Source organism: Arachis hypogaea, chromosome 15, assembly GCF_003086295.3.
Source record: "Arachis hypogaea cultivar Tifrunner chromosome 15, arahy.Tifrunner.gnm2.J5K5, whole genome shotgun sequence".
In the NCBI taxonomy this organism is placed as follows: Eukaryota; Viridiplantae; Streptophyta; class Magnoliopsida; order Fabales; family Fabaceae; genus Arachis; species Arachis hypogaea.
The window spans coordinates 21,089,191-21,099,849 of NC_092050.1; the positions used below are offsets into that span (position 1 = coordinate 21,089,191).

General features: G+C 38.7%; 1 protein-coding gene across 1 annotated transcript; it reads left to right on the forward strand.

Annotated features, from left to right (window-relative positions):
* The first annotated feature begins 5,686 nt into the window (after nucleotides 1–5,686).
* On the forward strand, nucleotides 5,687–6,031 carry LOC140179147 (uncharacterized). Its single transcript, XM_072217797.1, has one exon. The coding sequence runs from the start codon at nucleotides 5,687–5,689 to the stop codon at nucleotides 6,029–6,031; it is 345 nt and encodes a 114-aa protein (XP_072073898.1).
* The last annotated feature ends 4,628 nt before the right edge of the window (nucleotides 6,032–10,659 follow it).

A 10,659-nucleotide genomic window follows, 5' to 3' on the forward strand; every position in this document is an offset into this window, starting at 1 on the left:
ATTGAAAAATTTGAGGCATGAATGCGAGCATGATGAGACTCAGAATGAGCTAAGAGATTTTTACTATGAATCATTAAACTATTTTTGAATAATATTGATGAGCTGTAGGTATAAGGGTCGGGTTCGTCCCGCTTATGCTGAGTTGTAGGCGTAAGGCGTGGGGTTCGTCCCTCTTACGCTGAGGTGTGAGGGCTATGGTAGAAGTCTCACTCACATACTTTCGGTCATAAGAGTGGTCGAGCACTATATCTCAGGAAAAGTGAGCTGGGCAGTGGGTACTATATCCCAAGGGGTTCCCATCTATAAACATGATCGAAAGCAACATTCCCATAGAAATGTATGTGTTGGGTTGACAGTTGAACCGATAATGTGATATCACAGTCAATAGGACAGACATTTATCATATGTATTTTCTATCTGTTTAATTGCTTTGTCTACTTGTATCCTATGCCTAATTGTATAACATGCTTAATTGCTTCTTGATTTATCTGCCATATATGGACATTATTTGTGTATTACTTTTGTATGCAACTATTTGTGTTTTTTATTGGGGTTGAGGAGGTTCGGTAGGCGGTGGCAAAAGGGTCATGTGGAGGTCAGGCTAGTGAAGGCTGTGGGACAGTGATGTTGGTTTAGTTAGCAATTCCCTAAGTTAGATTACCCCTGTTTCATTATGGTTTTTCATTATGATTTTAAATTTAGCATTGCTTTAAGTTTGGATCTTAAGTTTGATGTGAAGTTCTAGGATCGCCTTTGGCGCCCTGAAACCTTATATCTTACATATTGGGCACTATTACCATATTGAGAACCTCTGGTTCTCATACCATATTTTGTTGTTATTTTTCAGATGCAGGTCGTGACCCACCTCGGTGAGTTGCGAGATGGTGATGGAGCGGAGGATCTTTTGCTCTCTTTTACATTTTGGTTTACTTTGTCATAGATATACTCTCACTTTTGTATTTTAGACTTAGTTGCCTTAGAGGCTTGCTATGAAAGATAAGTTGTATATGTTGTTTTAACTCAAAAACTTTGTATTGTCTGTTTGTAACTAGTCGGCCTTAAATTCCGCGGACTACGGCTAGAGTTCTTATGTCTTGATTATTATATATCTGGATTATTATTGTATTATGTCTTATGTTGTATCTTATGCCTTTACACTTTTAGTTATCGTGTGAATGCTACGCGATTTTCTGTTTTCTGTTTTGAGCTGTAATTCTTCATCGGGCTCCTCGTATTATTATTCCTTTCTATTTATATATTATCGTATAAGTCTTAGAACTATCGTGGCACTTTGTTATCTTTTGCTTTACGGCATGAGGTAAGGTTTAGGATAATTAGGGTGTTACAAGATTCATATTTGAAAAAGAATTAAAAAATTTTTGTAGTTATAATTATGGTTATGGTTATGGAGGCGTAGTGATTTTTGTTGTTGAAGCAATGATGTCGTGGTAGTGGAAATTGTACTCGTGCTCAGAATCGGGGTGGCATTCCTCCTCCTTCTGGTGACGATGAGATTGACGGCGAAAAAGAGCTATCGGTAAAGTAGCATAGCAATCAGATAGCCCCGTGGAAGATACTAGACAACTAAGTTGGGTGAAAAGGAGCAAATTTGATGGTGATGAGGTGTTTGACAAAGAGCTGTCGTCGATGCAAAGTAGCAAGTAACCCAATGGTCACAACGAGATGATGATGTTAGAGAGAAGGAGTAGATACGGCGATGAAGAGATTGATAGCGATGATCTGAGAAGCTCTAGGAGGTGACTGAAGATAGTGTCACTGGAAGATGAGCTGAGCTTGCTACTATGATTGGATGTGTGTGATTGTGTTGGGCAAGAGTGGTGTGAGAGAGAATGAGGGAGGTGCGAATGGGGGGGTTAAGGGTGTTGAAGGGGTTAGATGGAGAAGATGATAAAATGGATAATTTCGATACTTTTAAAAATTTTAATAGAATCAACTCAAAATTTAGCAATTGAGTACTTTTGTCAAACAATACTAAATTTTTATAGGTATAACATTATTTTAGTTTTTTGCTGTTGTTAGTTTTATAAGCGTTCAAATTTTTTTATAGTAAAAAAATGACTATTTACTCAATAAATTATATAGAAATATTTTTGAGACATGTGAAATATTTTTATATAATATGTGAACATGTATTTTTATATTTTATATTTGAGATGTGAATGATTAATTTGATGCGTATTTAACTAATTTGAATTAGTTTAGTAGTTAAATTATTAATCTATTTAAATAAATATTAAAAATTTAAATTTTATTTTATGTATATATTAATTTATTAGTCAATAATAATCTCTTAAATTAAACTTATATTCGTAACTAATTAACCTGTGATCTAACAGGCTAAGAATACTATAAGAAAAAGATAATAATATTTTTTTTTATTCTATTAATTGTTAACAATTATCGTGTGAATCCAGAAAATAAAAGAGTGAATCCAGAGAGCTGGAAGCACCTTTTTCTGGGAAGGGATAAAGGCGGTTGCGGGCCATTCCACGGCTCCCCAACGGCAGTGGAACATATATAATTATTTTTTCCTTCACGTTTTTCTGTTGCATTATTGTGCCTTATCATTGACGCTTTCTGGTTTACGCGTAATACCTTGTCCTTAAATCAATTCATTTTCTCCATAACTAACGTGGTTATTAGTATATTTCACTTTCTCATTGTTATACTTTTTCTTTTTTGATATAAAATAGATTGAAATAATTCACAAAAGCCTGAGGAATACATTAACCATGCACATGGATAATCCCAACTCCCAAGCACAATTTGTCCGATTAGAGCCCTAATCAAATACAGCATGAAAGTTCATCAAAACAAGATATGCTTCTTTTAGTAATTAGCCTTCTTGTAATTTAAAGATATTGATAGAGAGGCCTCTACTGTTAATAGATTTGGACTGTGTTATAAAAATAGAGATAAATAAACGTTAAATAGGAGTTGTTGGCATGTCCAACTACTTAATAGGTTGTTAGACTTTATTACTCACTGTTTATAAATAGTTAGATTGTTAGACGCTACTTTTTGTTATGAATTCTACTAGAAGTTGGAGAAAATATTTCTCTCTCTGAGTTAGTAGTTCCAACTATGTAGAACTTTTTAGGGAGAGCTAATTGGTCATCCTTGTATATCAATAAAACTTGATCATTCTGCTATTACTGGTCCTATCAAATGGTATCTGAGCTTGAGGATCCCGTCGCTGAATGGTGCAATCGAGATCGAAGAAAATGGAGACACGATTTGACACAATCGAATCGTGCATGGAAGAGATGTTCCGATCGATGCAGGAGATGCTGCAGTGCTTCGATTCCCGAATGGATTCGTTCAAAAATTGCGTGCCTAATTGGAACGAGCGTGGTTCACCGGGATTGCACCTGACTGTAGGCTTGTCAGCCGGAAGCCGCGGCGCGTCGGAGCAATGGCAAAAGCTGAAACTTCTGATCTTCTACGGAGATGATGCAGTGGTTTGGATTGAACGCATGGAGCAATTCTTCTTGTTGCGCACAGTGCTAGAAGAGGAATGGCTCACAGTCGCCACCTTCGTAGTGGAAGGAAGGGCGTTCACGTGGTTCAGGTGGTGGGAGGTGACGGCGCCGGTGCTGCAGTGGCGGTTCCTCAGTGTGGCACTGCTACGGTATTTTCAACTGGAACGGCTGCAGAGCCCATATCAAGCGCTGCTGAAGCTGAAACAGATGAACTCAGTACTGAACTATGTTGACCAGTTCGTGCTTCACGCGTGGCCCTTGTGCGGAATTGCGCCGAAATTGCTGATGGACCTCTTCTTGAATGGGCTGAAATTGGAAGTAGGGGAAGAATGTAAACTATTCCCATACCAGTCAGTGGACAAGTTAATGGAACTGGCACAAAAGGTAGAAAATCGCAACGCTGCCTTGCGCGGGGTATCCGGACGCAGTAAACCACTGGCTCCCAACTTCGTCGTTACCAATTCAACCACCACTAAAGCGGTGCACCCACTACAGAGTCCAACTTTGCAGCAAGCAATGGCACGGAGTGGACAATAGATCCTTTGCGACGGCGTAGATTGAGGCATCTCAACAATGAGGAGTATAGAGCGAAGCGCGCCAAGGAGAAATGCTTCCTCTGTGATGAACCGTACACTGCAAATCACATTATACGGTCTTATATTCGGGACTGAAGCTCCTTCACTCAATGGAACATGATCATTGCGACGATGCGGTGGCAGCTCTGGTAGTGTCTGAAACACCTTAGCATGAGCAGCTAACACCGATTCGATCACCGGCGGAACCTGCGATACAGTAGCCATTTGCAGAGACATGGGCCACAGCTGGACCATAAATCCTTCTCCCCTTTTTTGAATGGACAAAACTACAGACTGAAGGTGCATGCCTCCATAGCACAGCTTCGGGTCTCCCTGCAAAGTAACCATGTTGTTCCCATTCTGAAATTGAAGGCATGATTTTTTAAGTTTGCGATGATGTCTCCCAACTTATCAGAAATCAGTGATTGAACAAATGGTGTGAAAAATGCTAACGTCAAGGATAATTCGGCCAAGCTCCAGCCCCTATGCTAGCCCAATATTGTTGGTGAAGAAAAAGGATGACAGTTGGAGATTTTGTGTTGATTATAGGGTGTTAAATAGTATATGGTGCCAGATAAATTTCCTATCCCCGTCATTGATGAGCTACTCGATGAATTGGTGGGAGTTGTAATTTTCTCTAAGCTGGATTTAAAATTGGGGTACCACCAAATTCGGATGAGGGATCAAGACATCCACAATACTGCCTTTCACACTCATGAGGGCCATTATGAGTTTCTAGTCATGCCCTTCGACTTGTCCAACGCCCCTAGCTCCTTCCAAGCCTTGGTGAATGACATTCTTAAGCTTCTATTGCGGAAATTTGTTTTGATTTTTTTTATGATATCCTTATCTATAGTTAGGATATGGCGAGCCATGCTCTTCACCTCTAACGAGTTTTTCAAATTTTAATGGAGAACCGGCTGGTGTTGAATGATAAGAAATGCACGTTCGCAGTGAGCTCAATAGAATACTTGGGTCATGTTGTCTCGATACAAGGGGTCTCGGTGGATCCTAACAAAACCACAGCGATGCTAGAGTGGCCGGTGCTTACGGACCAGCTGGCTTTACGGGGATTCTTGGGCCTTAACGGCTATTATAGACATTTTGTGCAAGGCTATGGGGTGATCGCCAAGCCGTTGACGGAGTTGACAAAGTGAAATGCGTTTGAATGGAATGACAAGGCCCAGGAGGCTTTCGAGAGATTGAAGAGGCTGATGGCAGACCTATCGACTCTAGCAATCCCAGATTTCAATAAAGACGTTGTGTTAAAAACTGATGCATCGAGTGGGGGGTTGGGTGCGGTGCTGTCCCAGCAAGGCAGACCAATAGCGTTCCTAAGCCAAGCACTATCTCCAAGGTCCCGGCAAAAATCTGCATATGAGGGAGTTGATGGCCATTGTCTTCACTGTCCAAAAGTGGCGGCATTACTTGTTGGGTCGCCATTTTATTGTTCTCACAGATCAATGAAGTCTGAAGTTTCTCATGGACCAGCCACTCATAGACCCAGCTTACTTGACGTGGACCACTAAATTATTAGGCTTGGATTTTGAGATCCGATACCGGCTAGGCCTTGAGAATAAGGCAGCAGATGCGTTGTCACGACAAATGATGGCAAGGGCAATCTCGGTGGTGCACATGAACCTTTGGGAAACGGTGGAAGTGGAGGTAGCTCACGACCAAGAGCTACAAAAGATCGTGGTCGCCCTGCAGCATGGGCTGGATGACTATCCGGGGTATTTCCTACACAATGGTCAACTGTTTTATCAAGGGAGAGCAATGTTACCCGCAAATTCTTCTCAGATCCCACTTTTGTTGACTGAGTCCCATGATAGTGGGACAGGTGGTCATTTAGGCTTCTTTCGAACCTATAAGAAGCTGATAGCAGCGGTTCATTGGTGTGGCATGAGGCAACGAGTCAGGGATTATATTGTGGGCTGCCACACTTGCCAGTAAAACAAGCATGCAACGATGAAACCAGCGGGACTGTTGCAGCCCCCTACCGATCCCGGAGAGAGTTTGGGAGCACGTTATGATGGATTTTGTGGCAGCATTGTCAAAATTCAAAAGCATGGACACTATCCTGGTGGTGCTCGATCGGTTAACTAAATACGCTCACTTTATCTCCCTAGATCATCCATTTTTAGCCAAGGAGGTGTCATTAGCCTTTATTAAGGAGGTGGTTAAACTACACAGGTTTCCTAAGTCAATCATATCAGATAGGGATAGGGTGTTCATGAGTAAGTTTTGGTATAAACTATTCCAAGCTGCAGGGACAAAATTGAAGTACAGCACGACATTTTATCCGCAAATTGATGGCCAAACCGAAGTGGTGAATCGCTGTTTGGACACTTATTTGTGGTGCTTTGTGGGGGGCTACCCAAAGAAATGGTTGGAGTGGCTATCATGAGCGGAGTTTTAGTTTAACACCTCCTACAATGCCTTAGCTCAGACTACTCCATTTCAAGCACTTTATGGTGTGCCAACACTTGTTCTTTTCCGTGGAGAGACGTTTCCATCGAATGTTGAAGAGGTGGCAACATTGGCCGCAGCCAGGGATGCGGTGTTGGCAGAGCTGAAGATGCACTTGGTGCAGGCGCATTAGCAGATGAAACAAGCAACAGATAAGCATTGAAGGGATGTCGAGTTCAAGCCGGGTGAGTAGGTATATTTGAAAATGCAACCTTATCGGATGCGGACACTAGCGCGGAGGGTCAATGAGAAACTAAGATATCGTTACTATGGACCGTTTGAGGTGGTTGAGAGGATAGGGGCAGTGGCATACAGGTTAGCCATGCCTCAAGGGTGCAGGCTCCACCCAGTCTTTCACGTTAGCAAATTGAAAACCGTTCCTCCGCAACAGTAGGTATAGATGCTTCCACCGAGGCTGGTGGTTGAGGATAGTGAGCTGATGATGCTTCCATCTCAGATCGTGGCATCGCGAATCACAGAAGACGGGGCTTTGGAGTATTTGGTGCGCTGGGTGGGTCTCTCTCCTTGTGAGGACAGTTGGGAGCGAGTGGCGATATTGTGGGCCACCTTTCCAGAGTTCCACCTTGAGGACAAGGTGGTTGTCTAAGTGGGGAGTATTGATAGAGAGGCATCCATTATTAATAGGTTTGGGCTGTGTTACAAAAGGAGAAGTAGTTGGAGAGAATTTCTCTCTCTGAGTTGATAGTTCCAACTGTGTAGAACTTTTTAGGAAGAACTAATTGGTCATCCCTGTATATCAATAAAGCTTGATCATTTTGTTGTTGCTGGTCCTATCAGATATTGTAATGTTTATTTCACTCTATATTAAAATCAACTATCAAAACTAATCACTAATATAAAATACATGTTAGAATATAAATACATGATGATTAATTTTAGTTACTGATTTAATATAAATAAATTAACTATCAAAACTAATCACTAATATAAATAAATTAAATAATATATATACTTATATATAAATACATGGTGATTAATTTTAGTTACAGATTTAATATACAAATAATATTTTTTATATGAATACATCTCTGAGAGTTTAAAAACATGCATGCTTTTCTTAGTGATCCTCTTTATGTATTATTGAATCCGTAATTACAGATAAAATCCAATTCTAAAAGTACAGATAAGATATACATAAATAAATAATGAATAATTTCTATTTTAAATCATACAATTTGCATAACTAAAACTGAACAGTGTCTTTATTTTCACCCTTCAAGCATTGAAAAAATAGAAATAATTTCTAGTAAAATTAAACCAAAAAAGGTAAGAGTGGTATAAAAAATTTGAAGGTATGGATATGCAAGTGGGTAGAAATTAAAGGGGGAGGAAGGAGCAAACAATGATGCACATGGAAAAATAGGAAGAGGAAGTGATGAATTATAAAAGGGGGCGGGCCAATGGGGGATGTCGGATATTAAATATATGGATCGGAAAGTGATATATAGTAATTATTGTTAAGGGCCTCATAATGATTGAGCTGCCGCCAATTCAATATTAATCGATTCAATCCAATATTAAACCTTTCACTTCAGATGTCTATTCATTTCGCTCACTTTCTGTGTGTACTTTATTAATTGTATGTATGTATATGTATCTATGCATGTATATGTATCTAATAACGTACGTCTCTTATGACCTTATCCGAGCCAGGCCACTTCCATCAACATCAGCCCCTTCGCGGCACTTAGTCGGCAAGGCCACCCCTACTCCTCCACGCATTAACTTCACGTGTAGATCATGTAAAGGAATCGCAATTTATGTATCTAAACTAGGGGTGCACATGAGTCGGGTGAAGCCGGATTTGATGTGACCCAGACTCGACTCGAAATATACATCGGGTCTATTTATTAGACCCGAACCCGACTCTAGATCCGATGAAATCAATACACTTTCGGGCCACAATTATACCGGGTGAAAACCAAACCGTTAACATTACATTACGTTGATACCTTCTTGTAAGCTAGCATGTAAAAATATCCAAATTTCCAAGACTCCAACTATTATTTAACATGGTAAAATTCACTTAAAAAAATATAACAAGAACCAACCCTTCTTTAAAATTAAAGCATAACCACAATCAATACTAAAGCAAAACCACAATCAATACTAATATTGTCTAATAATACCAAATATTTAAATCAATACAAATAACACAATATTATGCATTAGTCTAAAGTCTTATGCATTCTAAACATAAAGCATTAACTTATAGTCTTATAATGACTAATAAAACAAAATATTAAGGTTTACAATACTTAAATTCCACATAAGAATAGTTATGATCCATCACTAATAACACAAAATATGAATTGTGTATGATGACCGGGTCACCGGGCCGATTTCGGGTGACTCGAGCTATGGTCCGGACCCGACCCGAAATAATGACCGGGTCTATTTTTGAGACCCTTATCCAGCCCTAAACCTGATGAAATCACACCAAATTAACCCCTAAAGTATTCGGGACCGGACCGGACCTTCGGACCGGACCGAGTCTGTGCACCCCTAATCTAAACTCATATATATAGTTCATCATTTACTTTGATTTGAAAATTATTAGTTCATCCCTCGACATCCAAAAGTGCCATATATAAGGATAACCACAAAATTATTAATTGAATTTTGTTAGTTAGACAATAATTTTTATAAATAATGTAATAGGTTATAGAATTAACCTAATAAAGTAAAAAAATACTCTATTTTAAATTATCTCATAAACTTTAATATTAGGATAATTATTTACATATTTAGTGAATTGAGAGCCATTGTAAATCAAATTAAAAGAAATAACTATTCAATTAAAAATAATGAACATAATTATCTACATACCTATTGAATTGAATATCTCACATATCTATTGTTCACATTGTTTAATATTCTCATTATCTACATATACTTCTCCTTATTAATTTTGTCGTCTCATATTATTGTTGATTGATAATTGCTCCAACAAGATTCAACACAAATCCACTAATCTCGAAACAAGTTTGTAATTAACGTAACCCACCAATGGCACGAGAGACTAAGCTAGTGCTGGAGAAGAAGCTAAGTGCATGTGGTGGCTATTTTTGCACCATCCCTTCTTCTTGTAACACGTTCAAACTAAAAAGATGGATAGTGGATAGCAGTGAAACCCAACCCTGAAGCTCTTATTGTCAACATCGGAGACTTATTCCAGGCATACAGCAATGGGCTATACAAGAGCGTGCAGCATCGGGTTGTGGCGAATCCCACATCGGAGAGATTCTCCACTGCGTATTTCTTTTGCCCTTCCAATGATACTGTTATAGACAGCTGCAGGAAGCCCTCTCTTTACCGCAAATTCAACTTTCGTGAGTACAGACAACAAGTTCGAGATGATGTTCGCACCCTTGGCTCCAAAATAGGCTTGCCAAGGTTTCTTGTCACTCATCATTATCATCAACCATAATTAATACATTTATTCATTTATTATATATTTCTGTGCCTGTGCCTGGATTGGAAGAATGAAGGACTTATATCGATTTATTGAACGAGCTAAGTTTTATCTAGCTGTGGTCTATAGAAATATATGTTATGTGAGTAGTTGATTCATATACTTAGACATAGCTGTTGGTTTCATCCTGCATGTTTTATGCTGTCTCATTTTGTCTGCTGTTATGCCATAATACAAGCTGCAAGGCCTAGTTTCTACTATATATTATTATAAAAGGAAACAGATCAGAGATAGAGAGGGGGCAGATAAATCAGAATATATATGACAGTCTCTTTTTGTTTACATGTCACTAGAAGAGAAGCAATTGTTAATCACATATTATTTCATATATGTCTCCTATCATCCTTCTTTTAGTTTATATATTAAATAAATTAAAGAAAAAATATAGGACCAACAATTATCTGTCAACTTATTACTAACAATAATTAATTATTATATTTTAGACACATATATAAAGAGAAACATCCAAAAAATATATTTATAAAGATACTTTTATGAAATACAGCCATAAAAAAGATATTTTTATTAGACACATTCACAAAGACACTTCCATTAAATACAATTATAAATAAGAGTAGGCAGAAGTTGGCAGAAATACTATTAGTAACGTAGCGGG